The sequence below is a fragment of the Anabas testudineus genome, chromosome 19 (assembly GCF_900324465.2).
Source record: "Anabas testudineus chromosome 19, fAnaTes1.2, whole genome shotgun sequence".
Taxonomy (NCBI): domain Eukaryota; kingdom Metazoa; phylum Chordata; class Actinopteri; order Anabantiformes; family Anabantidae; genus Anabas; species Anabas testudineus.
This window is the reverse complement of record NC_046628.1, coordinates 6,882,437-6,898,177: the sequence shown is the minus strand read 5'-3', so window position 1 is coordinate 6,898,177 and position 15,741 is coordinate 6,882,437. Positions and strand designations below refer to the sequence as shown.

The 15,741-nt window shown below is 42.7% G+C and overlaps 1 protein-coding gene across 3 annotated transcripts; it reads left to right on the top strand.

Annotated features, from left to right (window-relative positions):
- Positions 1-259: 259 nt before the first annotated feature.
- Positions 260-15,721, top strand: LOC113156399 (WD repeat-containing protein on Y chromosome). 3 transcript variants are annotated; one of them, XR_003298299.1, is made up of 20 exons: positions 260-688; positions 1,720-1,969; positions 2,109-2,255; positions 2,514-2,636; positions 2,708-2,879; positions 2,989-3,035; positions 3,133-3,270; positions 3,424-3,612; positions 4,389-4,580; positions 4,688-5,161; positions 5,277-5,426; positions 7,167-7,363; positions 7,816-7,955; positions 8,598-8,746; positions 8,833-9,044; positions 10,844-10,980; positions 11,590-11,645; positions 11,800-11,909; positions 13,044-15,535; positions 15,636-15,721. XR_003298299.1 is itself a non-coding variant. In XM_026351525.1 (19 exons), the coding sequence occupies exons 1-18, from the start codon at positions 618-620 to the stop codon at positions 11,878-11,880; spliced, it is 2,925 nt and encodes a 974-aa protein (XP_026207310.1). In that variant the 5' UTR covers positions 260-617; the 3' UTR covers positions 11,881-11,909; positions 13,044-15,601. The 3 variants fall into 3 exon arrangements, 1 of the variants encoding a protein (XP_026207310.1); XR_003298300.1 differs by lacking the exon at positions 15,636-15,721 and having other exon boundaries at positions 13,044-13,947; positions 14,896-15,601; XM_026351525.1 differs by lacking the exon at positions 15,636-15,721 and having other exon boundaries at positions 13,044-15,601.
- The last annotated feature ends 20 nt before the right edge of the window (positions 15,722-15,741 follow it).

Below are 15,741 nucleotides of genomic sequence, written 5' to 3'. Positions count from 1 at the left end.
TTATCAGGTTTTATGAATATGACAAGTTGTCGCTTTGTTGATTATACTCTTTTCTGCACAGGACAGGATTTAAAATTCACATCGTCCTCATTATGTTAGAGCTTCTGACCTGTGCTTGTACAAAAGTCCTTAACCCTCCTGAGTCCTGGCTAACTTAGCCTCTTTAAATGATTAACCCAGTGAGGGCTTGTCTGTGGGACTGTGGCTCTGTTACCCCCAGCAGACTCGCAGTTATTTTGGAAAACCCATCTCTCCATGGTGTTCTCTTCATTCAGTGACATGTTGACTTCTCTCGCTGTGGTCAAACACTTGTGACAGATGGCTTTTTGATTAATGGAGCTGGACATTCCTTCCCTGTTTGGAGACAAAATGCTTTGTTTGAACAAATTGGGTTTGCATGAGAAGAAAGAGGAAGGGATGGAAACAAAAGCCCTGCATGTTTAGACTCAGGACACAGCATCTCACATCGGCTCTTGCGAGGGGAACTTGTGTGAGCTGCATCTTTGTTTGGACTTCAAGAACACAAAATCTGGATTAAAAACTGCAGAAAAAGATGGAATAAGTAGCGTTTTGAAACGTTTATTGAGGATCCAGACAGTGAAGTGCAGTTTATCAGTATGAATACCGTAAGAAACCACAAACATCTGTGGGTGCTTTATGAGACCGAGGTTCCACACAGCAGGATTTGGTGAGTTTTCTCTAGTTTCTTCTGTCTATTTGATGCAAAAAAGTTATTAACACCAACAAGGTTGTGCACAGCTTTCTCAAAATCAACATACAACTCTCATCCCCTTGTAGAAATAACATTGGTTTCATGTTCAGTGCTCTAGATAGATTTATCCAGAACATTAAAACAGCTACATTAAAGTCTTCAACAGTAGATTAGCCTCACATTTTCTACTTGTTAAAGTCACACTTGCTCTGCTCACACAGCTTCACCATAAACCCTTTTAAGACCGACGTTAAAACAACTACCTTTTTATTGCTTAATTATTTTATGGTTCCATTGGTTGATTGTGAGTAATGTGTATGATGTAAAGGACCACTCAGGCGCATCCAGATGGACGTGGAAAAGAGGTCACAGTGCTGAGACATGTGACTTATTGTTTCAGTCTGTAGTCTCCCTGAGCAACAGGGCCACACAGGAGCTGCTGCGGGTGAGAAACAGTTTGATCTTTAACACACGTCCTTCTCACCTACAGCAACTTATTACCTCATCCTTTAGTCTCATTTTCAACACAGTACATGCATCTAGACCCACTGTTTAAGCTCTATGCAGTATTTTCCTTACTTATTAGATGTCTCACATAAATATCCATTAAATGAGACTTGATGATGTGATTTTAAACTTTAGGAGTGTGTTGTCCCAGTCCTGCCACTTGGGAGCGCTGCGTTCATTCACTGTTCACATACAAGCCATGTGAATAGCTGGCTCATTGGCTGAAGTCATGAAACAGCACCAGCCTTAATTTATGACTCCCAAAGAGTCATTAGAAGAACTTAATACTAGCACCTGCTCATCAAACACGGATAAATCCAACGCCCTTATAATGGTTCCTAGTGGCTGCCTTCCCAGTAAATAGTTGTTCTGTTTGACCTCTAGGAAAATGCAGCTACACAGTTAATTATTGGTGTTTACCATGAGTAAGCTGAAAAATAAACAGCCCATTTCTTCTAACATTTTCCTTTCTGTGATCACTGCTTCACTCTCTTCTGCAGTGATCCAGCCTGTGGAGTCAGCCCTGCAGAGAAACTGAGCCCAGAGCACCTGCAGCTCCTGAGAACTGCATTTACCTGCAGTAAATCTGCAGCACAGATAGAAGAAAACTGGCCAGATGGAAGGGGAAGAAGTAGCAGAGGAAAGAGAAGTAAAGAGCGTGAAATGAAGTTTGAGGAGTTTCGGGATGCTCTGAGGTCTGTGATTGGGCCTGATGTTGAAGACACGTGGGTGGAGAGATTCTTCAGTGAGGTAAAGACAAATAAAGACATGTACCTGTAAAATTACTGATTACAAAGAGGAGAACACAAGCTAATAAACTCACTAAAGATTCATGGCTTCCAGGTCATGATGATGATGTAGGGACTTATCTTCACTTCTTCATATTCAGGTAGATATCACTTGTACAGGACAGGTGAACTGGCAGCAGTTGTGTTCCTTCCTGTTCCTGGAGTACACTGAGAGAGAACGTGCCTCCATTCCCACAGCGGCTCTCCTGGACCGCCAGCCCCAGATCAGACACTGCTCTCACAACAAGGTAGGACTCCCAACAGTCCTGGTAAATCAAGACGTAAAGATGCATCTTTGTAGGATGTTACAGTGTTGAAATAATTACACTGAAAGCTCCATGGTGGTTTTCAGTAGACAGAACACCCACTTTCTGTCTGACTACTCACTCGGGATGGAGATGCAAAGTAGCTGAAACAGCTTTTTTCCGTCTTGTAACACTCAGTTGTTCAATTTCTTTTCTATATTATTCTTCTGCATATTTTTAATTATTCTCACTGCCGTGCAGCGTGAGCCAACAGTGCGTGTGGTTGCCGTTTCCCATCCTCCCTCACTCCATTATATCAGTGTCAGTAAGGGGGGTCAGATCACTGTCTGGAACAGCAGCCTACACATCCTCAAAACTCTAGCGGTGAGTGACATCAGTGTACTACTTTTACATGCACGTGGAAATACAACGCACTCACTTTTTATACTTCCCAGCTTGCTGGAGACCCAACGGAGGAAGTGGCTAACACAAGGCGGTTCAGAGGTTGGACGACTGATGCTGTGTATATGGGCAACTTCCACACGGTTGCTATAGCGACTGACTGCAGGGACCTGCACTTTGTCAGCGTGTCCACAAACAGTGTATTTGAGGAAGTCCACCTGTTTGGTACAGTTAATTACTAACGTGGACTAAATTGTGCTGTGTGAAGTGGTTACTAATGTTCACTTTTCAGTGTTTCTCAAATGTTCACTCTTTGTCCCGTCTTTCTTTTAAGGGTTTCGTAGTGTACTGACTGCTCTCTGTTACTGGCATGATGTTCAGGTAAGAACGTTAAAGTTGAAATTTGGTTATTTCAACTTCATTTGTGCACCCCAAAGCCAATAATTCATCACTTGATTTTGTGTGTTTTCTCTCCAAGTGTCCAGAGCGACCTGCTCTGCTGCTACTGGGGGATGAAAAAGGAGGAGTCCACCTCATGTGGTTCCTGAACCCCTCTAAAGGTCTGTTCAAGAATCCTTGCAAGAAAAAGAGCAGCCCACAGAGGATCTTTTTTCCCGTATGTGTGACCTCCTGTATTTACCTGCTTAACTCAATATGTGCTTCTTGCAGATAAATGTACCTTACAGGCGCTCAGCAGACAGTAATTACATCTGTCGATTACACTCCAATTTTACACTTTTCGAATTACTGTTATCGATTTTGACACCAGGACCTCGGTGAACACAGCAGCATGGTCTCCCACTGTTACATCCCCAACATCCACCCGGAACCAGTCAACAGAGTGATGTTCGAGCCCGGTACCAGCATCATCATGACATCATCAGAAAGTGACACCGCCTCTGTGGTGTGCATGAATGTGACACTAAAGCGGGAGCCTTACGTTTGGAGAATTAAGCAGGTCAGTGGCTTCACAATTGGAAAGCGGCTGTGCCTAATCTAATGGTGACTCCGAGGTTCTGTGATATGTATTCTAATTAGTAGCACATATTAAAAATCATTTAGTCTTCAGTATTCAATCACAGGTCTAGTGTGTACTGAGTGTAATCTCTAGAAAAGACACAATGTTCAAGAGCAAAAAAGGAATTCAGTATTTTTGCAGTTATCTGATTTTGATGTGGATCAAGGTCGTATGGACACGTGTAGGTCATGGTACCCTGGTCAGGTTGACATGAAACTATGGTAACTGGGTGGGTCAAAGTTTAAAAATCTAACACGTCTAATATGCTTTTTTGTGACAGAGGCTATGTGATATATCTTCATTCATCTAGAAGGACACATATGCGATCTGACTCAAGTTACTCACATATAAAGTTTGCCCCCACCCAGCATGTAGTGGCACACATAGTTAGTCAGTCTGCAGAAAAAAGTAAAGCTGTTGCACAAAACGTTATTAAACTGGGTGGTGTTGCTTCCTGTTATGCAAAATGACTTGTTTGAACTAGTCCGATAATTTTATACTCCAGTTCACTGTCTGGACATTTTAACAATGAAACCACCCTTAGAAATTCCACAGTTTAAACTAATGAGGCCAGTTAACATGTTTTTTTCTTTGATTTGTGTTAAGATTAGTGGCTGTGCTGTCTTTTCCAATGTATATTAAAAAAACTGTTCATGAACATCCATGTCTGCATTTTTTCTTAACCTATGAATCTAATCTAATCTGTCTCCTTTCAGGGGGCAAAGTGTTTTGACTACAATGCTTCTCTGCAGTTGATGGTCACAGGAGGTTGTGACCGAGCAGTCAGACTGTGGACTCGATATGTCACCACAATTCCTGTAGCTACACTGCTGGGTCACCACACCACTATATTGGATGTTGCAATCTACCAGCCTGTTAGGCAGATCTTCAGCTACTCCAGAGATGCTGTGAGTCATTAAAGATGAGGTTTAGAAGACTAAACTGGCTTAGCAGCAGGTCTGTGACACGAAAAATTACCACAATAAAAACCTGTTCCATGTGTTCCTTTTGTCAGGAGCTGAGGGTCTGGGATATTTCCACCCATCAATGTCTGAAAACTGTCCGCCTGCACTTCCCCTGCATGCAGCCAGGCAGAATCCCAGAACATGGAAACTTCCCATTCCTGTTACTGAGCCCTCCTCTTCCTGAACACACACAGCCTCATTTAGTAGTGGGGTGCAAAGATTACCTGGCACTGCTCAGTCTGGCTGAAACTAGAAGAGGAGGGGGTGAGTGGCTGACAGATGAAGGAAGGGAATTTGGACCAGAAATCCAGAGTGGCCCTCCTCTCTCCTGTGCTCTATATAACCCCACCCTGAGACAGGTGGTGACTGGACACACCGACTCATCCGTTACTCTGTGGAACGTAGAGACAGGGCGGAGGCAGCTTCAGATCTTAAATGCTCACGGAGAAGAGGAACTCACCTGCATGACACTAGACTCCACTCACAGGAGACTGATTACTGGGGCTCGTAATGGCACCCTTAAGGTTTGATACCACATTTTGTCAGTTTAAAGAAACATTGTAAAAAACGTAAATACGTGATATTAGGTCATTCATCATATGAGGCATTCAGTGATGGGATGCCCGTCTTGTTAAGCAGGTGTGGAACTTACTAAATGGCCTGAACCTGCACAAGCTCGAACCTGTCACCAACTCTGACGTCACCGGCGTGACATGTCTCCATGACAACCAGCTGCTCGCTGTAGGGTGGAGCCAGCGCATCGCTCAGTACGACATTGCATCTGTCAAGGTGAATTTAAAGTGCGCTCTTAATTCTGCGACACAGCATCAGGGTCAGTTGCTCTTATATGTGCGGTCAGTTGCACCTGTAACCATAAATAAAGTACACCCGTGTATCACAGAGACAAAGTAAAAAAAAAAATACCCAGAGGTCAGCAGAAACCAGATCTTCATGTTTACACAGTCTGGATATAGAAAACATCCATTATCCTAAGTGCTTTTCCTGTTAAGGGCTGCAGAGGTGTCATTGGGCAAGAGACAGGCTACACCCTGGACAGGTCTCCAGTCTATCGCAGGGTTCACATATAGAGACAGAAAATCATTCACACTCACATTCACACCTATGGGCAACATAGAGTCACCAATTAACCTAACCGCATGTCTTTCGGACTTTCTGTGGAAACTGAAGCCCACACAAAAAGGCATCCAGCTGGATTCAAAGTTCTTCTAGTTGTGAGCCAACAGTGCTAGGAGACAATACAGGATATTCTTATTTTTTTCTATTTTTTATTTTTGCAAAACATCCAGGTCTGGTGGAGAAGATGCTCTGCTTGACAGAAAGTAATTTGTCATGTTTCTGTCAGTAACGCCCATGTGTTTGGAAAAACAGAATAACAGTGTAGCTAGTGTAAGCGTTGACAGTCGAGTTATTACTGGAGCTTTCTGACTGCAGGTGCAGCACTAACATTCACTAATGACCAAAAAGCTTAAATATATCAACGTTTATAAAAAAAAAAAGGTCGCTCGATGAGCATGTTTGCCTTTTGCTTGTCCGCAAGTTCTTCCCCAGATGCTGATGGCAGGATGATGAGTCCCACACAAGCTGTTGTCACCATAGTGACTAATCTGATACAGACTTTACACACTTTGTCCCCAATTTACCTCCAAAAACAGTTCCTGCAATAGTGAAAGTAAACTTGTCCTATTACATCCAATAAATTAACAGTTGCTGGGTGATATTTTCAAATCAGATGTCTTCCTATTGTTAGTCAAAAATGTCAGGGCATAGATGCACTACATACACCCACCTATACATTTATATACACAGACGCACACCGAGGTCTTATGAGGTAAAGTAGCATACACAGAGTCTGTATATAAACTACAATGCTGAGCCAAAAGTCCCGGGGTGCAGACGTGCATATTTTCACACTTCACAGATTCTCGTGTTACATTTTACCCCTCAACCTTTAACTCCCATCTGTTCTGTGGTTAGATTCATCACTTAAAGTCTGCTAGAGTAACATTCAGAATCCAGTCATAGTGTTTCTCTTTGTAAAGTCCCTACTATCAGCAGTGCCAGGTTGGTTTTTGAGAAAACATTTTAAGTAAAAAAAAATGATTAAATATCAGTGAATGACGTGAAGTTTAATATCATATGCGCACACACCTGGTGAGATCAAAGACGTCTGTGCAATGCGAGACATCTACAGTACCGCAGCGTTTCTGACATCCACCATGCTCAGTTTCCACATTTTAAGAGCTGACCACAACGCTGTACCCCAGAGGTGTAAACAAAATCGAAAGAAATAGAGCTGCTTTCCACAAGGTAACACAAACAATTACACTATTTTAGGCCATTTGTAAACTGTCACACAGTGGGAAGTGATGTGCACAGTTTACATTTTAAACCAACAAACCCATGCACGGAGCACAGCCTGAAAACAACACTGCACTTGGAAAACATTTCCTGTGTTTGCAAAAAACATGTCCCTAAATGGTTTTAATATTTCATACAACACTTCCCTAGGACTTGTATGTGAGAGCACACATGTCGTGGAAGTCCAGCGGTGTCCACAAATCCGACATCCTGGCTGTGTGTCACTGCTCTGCTCTGGGGGTGGCTGCCACAGCAAGTTATGATGGAGAGGTTGTGATCTGGAGGCTGGAGACACAAGGACCACTGCTCCATCTACGGAGAGAGACACGGGCAGGGGAGACAACTGGGTATGTTGTGTTGTTAAAATGGGTTAATTGATAAAGGTTGATGAAGTGCTATTATGATATCTGTTAATAAAAACTCATTAGTATTAAGGCCCATCACTAGTGATCATATCAGGACAAATGAACAGATCTGGTGGTAAAACTTACACGTTTCGACTCGTACAGTGACAGTCATATGTTGCTGATTTCCTAATTTTTACAAGTTTGTGTGACGACTTGTTGATTTGATAACACCAAGGGCATCCATCCTTCTCCTCCATTTGAGAAGCTGATTAGTTGCTATTTCAGTTTAAAAATGGAAAAAATCAAAACAGTATTTTTTGTCAATTGACTAATCAAATTGCCAGATTTCGCTCCTCGTTCCAGACTGGTAATCACAAGTTTTTGTCAAAGCACTTCCTTAGTGGGAGCCTACTCATTCAGCATTGTCTGCTTTTCCTCCCCTGCATGTAAAGAGAAGTGCCCCCAGTGAACAGCCTCTTGTTCCTGCAGCATCGAGCAGGCAACAGAAAGCTGAGAAACAGAGGTGTCCTGTTGTCGTCACAGGGTGGCCGTCTTACCTTTTGGAGCATAACTGGACAGACACACACTTATGGTGAGTGGGGCGCTGAAGAAAACACTGGCTGCTGCACTGAAATGCATAAATTAAAAATAAAACTCTCACAGTATGAAAGAGGTGGAAGCACTAAGCTGTACAAGCAGTTGATAAGCAGCTGTCAGTTTTAATGATCCTCCCTTGAGACGGATTTACAAACAGTCAGAGCAGTCAGAGTAAGGCTGAACTGTCGACTTGGCCTCCCGCCGGCACCATTCCTGGCAGCCCACAACTATGTCTCTTTCCAGATCCCATCTGTATTTAGTGGTGTGGGATTCGTGCACTGCGACCGCTCTATATGTGTACGAATATGCATGAGTTAGTGTGTATGAGTGAGCCTGTGTTTGTGTGTGTGTGTGTGTCTACAGGTCTGTATATGTGTCTTTTTTTGTTGCAGAGAGAGAAGAATCTGAGATTGTGACATAACAGGGAGACATGACATAACAGAAGACATGCAATTTGTCTCAGAAATACTTTTGTCATTTCAAAGTATTCTTGAAATTGGTACAAAATCTGAATATAAATAGATTTGCTTGCATGCAACCTTCAGTTGTCCTCTCCGTGGACCTTTAATCCTTACAACAATAATATATCTGCATTCAAATTAGATCATTTTGAATCTAAAAACGTTCCTTATCCTAGGTCAGTTCTATGCTCCAGCTCAGCCAGGTGAACGTGTCCTCAGCATGAGCTCAGATCAGCCTATAAACCAAATCCTGGTGTCAGGAGACACAGCAGGCTGGCTTCAGATATGGGACATCTCTGACTATGCACTGGACATCCAGCATGAGGTCAGATAGTGTGAAATCAAGAAAAAAAAAAAAAGCAATTTTCTCTGTATGTCTCTATGTTTCTGAGGTCTTCTCTTTCTACACAGTCGGTTTGTGAGCAGCCTCCTCTGCAGCAGTGTTGGAAGGCTCATAAGGGAGGGATAGTAAGTGTGGAAGTCCTCGAGGTGGCTGGCAAATCGTTCATCCTCACAGCTTCATCTGATGGCTCTGCTGGACTCTGGACAAAAGACGGAGACCATGTTGGTTCTTTTGGACAGGAAGTGATGTGGAATATCACAGATGAAGCTACTTATCAGAGGTGACTTTTAGCTATATATGAAATATTAGGGAGAATTTGGGACCTTGGCTAAATCATAAGATGTTACAGTTCCCACCTCTGAATAACTGGCGCAGTGTTTTGTGGTTCTCACCTTCGGGGGCATATCTCAGCTGGTAAATAATATTTAAATGCATGAAACAAAATGCGAAAGAAAATAGAAAAGGAAAATTTTCACTTCTTGAAAAAGTTGCTGTGCACTGAGGGTTAACAGATGAACTCGCCCAGTAGCATGGTAACTCTTCCATGGTTGGAGCATTGTGGCATGAATCAGGCTTATACAATCCAAATTTTGAAGATGCTGTGTGTAAACATGGCAGATTTTTTTGGGATTGGATCATTTAAACCTGTCAACACATAACAAGATATACCTGGCATATCTAGACTGCAGGACATAAAGACAGGACCAAAGTCCAACCAATTAATGTTGTCAACAGTGTTGATTATTAACTGTTTGCACCAGATCTGATATAGTGAATGTTGTGGAGAGGGATTCGTTATGGCTCCCTTGTTGTTTCAGCAGCTGTTTGAGTCTTTAATAGAAGCAGTGTGGTTAAAGGTCATAAACTCTGGCTTGGCTCAGACCTTTGTTATGTGCTTCACTGTATTTCTGTCACAGTTAAAGTGAAAGGCAATGTAGGCATATGCTAAGACACATAAATACACGTCAGCCTGTACGATGCTCACCGAGGAGCAAATTCATTATGCAGTTTATGTGGTTGAACTTTTGTCCAGAGTAGTCTGTAAATGAAGATGTACCATGATTGTCCTGAATTTTTAAATTGTTGGTTGTGGTGATTTATTGTGCAGTGTTGGAAAACTACTTTGAAACCATAGCTTTGCAAGGCACATATTTCTTTCACACTGGAAGAAGTTGAACTACAGCAAAGCTGCTCTGGAGAGAAATATAGTTTGGTTAACTAAAGCTATTTAGAAGAGGTAGTACATGGGCAGCAAAAGTGAGTTTATTACAAAAAGTACCTATGCGTTCACAGATGAGACATAAACCAATAAGTACCCCACTGTTTATGGGAAAGTGCAGAAATGTCAGTGTTGAAACCTGTCTTAAACATGCAATCACATCTCTGTTTGTAGTTTCAGTAGTTACAGAATAAATAAAAAGTAATTTAACTTCCTGAACCACTATTCAGACATGAATGTACTTGAACACATTCATATGCAGTGTTGGGGAGTAGTGAGGGGTACAGTCAGTGTAGTTCACTACTTCCAAACACTATATATGTGTTTAAAATGTGTTTAAGGGAGAGTGAGAGAGAAAAAGTTCAGTTAAGACCGTCACATTTTATTGATGCAAGTGTAAACATCCCAAATTAGGATCAAAGAATTCTACACAAGCCTAATGGCTAAAGACTGTTGTCCTGACTTGTCTGCCAGACACTGATTTTAAACGGCTTCATTTTACCACAGTTGTCTCACTTCAGGTGTCAACAGCTGATCATTGTAAAAAATACTCTGTTGGCTCGCGTTAATGTGTTGACTTGTGAAGTTTGATCTCGATTAAACGCTCTCTCTCACAAACACACACACACACACACAGACTCAACAAAATACTCAGCTCAACTGCAGCACAAAGACAGAGAACAGCTGCAGGTCTGGTTCAAATAAAATTCAACAACATCCTCACATGATTTGGACTTTTGTGACAAAATATCATTCTGCGGGGATCACAGATTTAAGTCCTGATACGTTTCAGAAACTGGAAAACTCGTATCTAAAGGAAATTTGTGTTTCACAAATGGATTCCCTTCTGACGCCCACAGGGAGACCAAGAACAACCTGAAGGAAGACGCACATGAGGAGGCGAGGACTGAAAGTGGCACAGTGGGACTTAGTGAGAAAAGTCAAGTACCTGATCCCCTCAACAGTGGTGAAACGGAACAGGAAGAATGCTCTGAAGGTAATCATCCAGGTGTTCTAAGGTGCTGCACACACATAGGTGACCTCTACCTGTCCCAGGCCTGCACCAGGCTCATTTGGCCGGACTGTACATGGTAATGTTCCTTCCAGTAATTACCATGTTCATCAGAATCCTACACAGTGTGTGTAGCTGCTGCTGAAAATATTAATAAAAAGCAGTGCACATACAGGTCAGGATGGCCTTCCAAGTTAATTAAACCTGATACTCTGATTCAATCACGTCCAATTTCACCACATTATGAAGAGAAGAACATTCAGAGCGTTCTTCACATTCTCCTCCTCTGAGATCTGGAGCTCAGTTTGGGAACATTTGGGCAATGGGCTGCTCCAGAGATGCAGGCCAGAATCAAAAAAATGCACAAATACTTAAGGTTTCTGTGTGTGTGTGTGTGTGTGTGTGTGTGTGTGTGTGTGTGTGTGTTGAAGTGGGGGTGTATCTGCAAGACATTTCCTACACTTTCCCTTCACCGCCTGCCCGTTACTTAGCACTTGCCAAAATAAGCGATTAGCTGTGCTTTCTCTGCAACCACACCCAGGCAGACGAACACATATTAACTCACTTAACCTTGTCTCTTCTTATCCACCCAAGCTTCATCCACTAGCCCAGCAGCAGGGAATGACCACGAGCAACCTCAGCAACCAATGGTAACCTGCACATACACACACACACACACACACAACCAGCAGCTCATGACTGTAAGCATCATGGATGTTGAAACCATTCACACTCGGTTGTCTTCTTTCCATCCCTCTCTACATGCGCATCCATCCACACAACCATGGCCTGTGCCTATGTCAGTATCTGTGTGAGGACCTTTGCCAGATGTGTCGGGAGAGGCGACGTCTGTTTGATGACGTCAGCCACTGCAATCACTGCTGATTTCGCCCAATCAGGCTCTGGCGCTGCAGGTGATTGTTGTGCTTGTGTTGGTACTGATTAGTGAACCTGTGCCTCTCTTTTTTCCTCATGCTTTCACAATGAATATCTGATCTGTTGTCATTGCACGGCGCCCTTTTTTCCAGTTTGCCAAGAGTTAGAAAAGGTGCTGCAAGGTAGATTACGATCGAATTTTCCATTATTCTTAAAATGTCAAACTGCCCCTTAAGAAAAAAGACTCGTGCAAACACCAACTTAAAACAGAACATGTCACAAGATGATTGCTCATGTGAAACAACATCTTTAAACAGAGGGAAGTAAGTTGCAACTCAATCAAACAGTCTAACTTTTTAAAGAGGAAATTACCCATTCTTCTTCTTCAGAATGATAACTTAAAAAAAAAACATACAATTGCTCTACCAAGATCTAGGCAGAACCATTTTATTTTCAATATATCTTGTGCAGTGGGAGCATTTGTGGACATCCAGTAGTGGTCAGCATAAAAATACTGGACAGCACACACAAGTGTAAAAGGCTCGATCAATTCTGGAGGAATGCGACCGAGCAGTTCCACTTCCTTTTATCCCGACGCCGTGGCGGCAGCACTCCACAGTCGGGCCGAAGCTGTCCAAAAAACATGTGATTGATGGGAAGGGATAATGAAAGAGGGATACAAGCTGCAAGAGATTCTATTTCAGACACATCTGATGGGAACAAACCTGAATTTCTCCATTTCAGTGTTTTCACACTTCTCCAACTTCCTCATTTGATAGTTTTATCTTAAGTTCTGTTTAGCTTTCTCTTCATCCCTCTCTCGAATTCGCTTCTTCATCCTCCCTTGTCTTCGCCCATCCTTTTCGTGTTTGCTGCCGGACTGTGCATTTGTGGCCTAGACATGGAAGATGGTTTTCCTGTAGCTGCCAATTCATGTGGACTCAGATGAGAGGTCAGAGACTGAAGTTAGAAAGACTTTCGGCGATTCACCTCACTGTTTTAGACCATTTGCGAAGGAAGAATGTCAGAAATGTCCTGATCATGCTGTTCTGTCAGCTCTCCTGCATATTTATGAAAATAGTTTTCTGAAACTGAAGCTAAAAGGTCTGTTCTTCATTTCTCTCTCTCTCTCTCTCTCTCTCTCTCTTTTTAAATTCATATTGCTTTTCCAGGAGATGCCTCCACTGAGAATTTACCCACAATCCCCTAGATGTGGTTTTGGACTGGCAACACAGAGCTCAGTGCACAGCATCTGGAAGGAAATGGAGCTACCTACCTGCACAGTCACATATAAGTACAGATAAAGACACAGAGTGTTTTTCTTCATTTGGAAACTGTCTTAGTAGTATGTCAAATAAATATTCTGCTGGCAGGATTTTCACCTTCATTTTTAAATGTGTTTTATTGACATTTGAGGAAATAACCTTTGACACAGTTCTCCCCTGCAAAGTAAATATGTAGTTACAGCTATCAGTCGGTTTGCTCTGCATATCACATAGACTGGAAATAGGGAAACAAATCACCAGGCTCTGTTTGAAAATGAAAAGTCTGCTTTCCTGCACCTCTCGAGCTCGCTGTCAGATTATTTAATGCTAAAGCTGTATCATGAAGTCATACTGCTTACTGTAAGGGTATTAATCTCCCTAACTAACTGACAGAAAACAAAGAGTATTTTTTTCATGCACTCATGCAGCAGCAGCATCCCGAATGTTCCAGTTCTTTTATTAGCAGAACAAAATGTTGTGATATTCGAGACTTCTGGGTCATACAGACAGACATCAAGACGGACAGACATCTGAGCCATTTCACCCAATCATCTCAACACAAGCCGCCCTCCGCTTATCATCCCAGCTCTGCTGAATTGCTCAAATTGGTGACTCAACCTTAAGTGTTTGTTTTCGTTCCATATTCTATTTTTCATCTTCTTTTCATGTGCTCGCTCGCTCGTACCTAAAGGAAAGGGTCATTTTAAGCTTCAGTCTGGATGTTTTAGCAGGGGAGGAATTGGGCACAGAGTCCTTTCTCGAGTTTGTTTCTCAGGGATAAATACGAACAGACGCAGTTGGGACAAACAGGGTAAGTCATCTAGACTGCACTTTTATCCCTTCAGGCATTTGTAAGACAACACAGCATTACAGATTTCCACCAAATGCGCTCTATTGTCAGAAATATCTTCTGTCTGCTCATGAACATGCTCAGTGGTTTGATATTAAGTGATTCTCCTTTCAACCAAATGTACATTTCTTTGTCTTCTTTGCACAGCAAAATAAAACCTCAATGACATATTCTTACAGTTCTCAGTCTGTTGTCCTTAGAGCAGGATATTTATAGTTGTGGGATTTCTTTTTTTTTTTGCCTAAAACTCAGTTATAAAATACAGAAAATTTAAATGGAAAGCTTATTCAGTAGTGAAAAATGTGGCCGCTCCCAGTCTAAAAGTAGATTTTTATCACGTATTTGGGATTAAAGAACAACAATTACTCCTGTTGCTATTTAGTTGGGGTAAGAAGAAGACAAGAAGATGTCGGTGTGTGTGTGTGTGTGTGTGTGTAGAGGCAAAAGAGAAGCCCTCCCTTCTACAATCTGGCCAAACATCAGGTTAAAAGGCTTCATTTCATTAATATCCATCATCATTAACAGCCTGCTTTCTCCTCACATTGTGTAAAAGACCCTGGAGAGCAACACCCAGACACTGACATGTAATCAGGGTTCCCCCCCCACACACACACACACACACATAGAGACAAACAGACGACAGATGTTCCAAAATACCACAGTAACAACGACACAGATGCAGGCTGGGAAATGCCCTGTGAGATCTTCATTGCTTCACTATAAAGCTGCTTCTGGCTTTCGGAGCAGACGCTGGCAACCGGCAGCCATCGTAATTTATACACTGTATGTTTTTACTGGAAGAAGAGAGGAGGAGAGTAAAGAAACGGTGGCCTGTGAAGGAGGGGAGGTGTTATTTTTCCCTGCGTGTTTCCTCAAGTTGTGTAAGAACTTGTTTTGATTTTTTTCCAGCACTGCTTTTTCTGAAGTTTTTGTCTTTCGGCGGATCAGCATGACAGAGAGAAAAGTGAGGGATTCATGTGTGGGGAACTGCAGCAGGAAGTAAAGTGCAGCTGGAGGTTTTTTTTTTTTTTTTTTTGTCCTGAAGCAACACAGACTGGAGGTCTGTGGCAGAGAGCTACAGTAGGAGAAACAGAAGCAGAGAGGATGACAGAGAGCAAAAGAAGATGAGTTGAAAGAGGGGTGAAAGTGGACCTTACAGAGGAGGAGCACAGAGGTGACAAGAAGATGACAGAGGGAAGGGAATCTTGTCTCCACACCCTCTTGGAGAAAAGGGATGTCAAGTCGAGTCGCGCGCTCGTACAGACTTAACACACTAAGACACAAACACTGGTAAAGCTGCGAATGTAAAACTCACAATCTTTGCTGTCAAGAAGTCTCTGTAAGGAACACCGCCAGCTTAGACACACACACAGACATGTGAATGAAAACTGAACTTGGACCTGGACCTGTGCACACGCACGCACGCACGCACGCACGCACACACACACGTGCATTGCATCAGAGGGGATGTGCCAGCTGGATGTGGTTTCATTCATTCTGCCGTGATAAGAAGTCTCCACCCCTTCGTGCGCTCCAAGAGTGTGTGTTTGTGAGTATACCTGCACATACACACCCACACACACAATGCACATAGAGACACACACACAGTCTCTCTCTCTCTCTCTCTCTCTCTCACACTCTCTGAGCAGCAGGTCCCTGGAAGCAGCCAAACTGTCAGTGACTGTTGCGAGCACATGCTCGCTCTTTCTGCACTTGCTGCCAAGGCAGGAGGAGGAGAAGAAGAAGTGAGGCTGG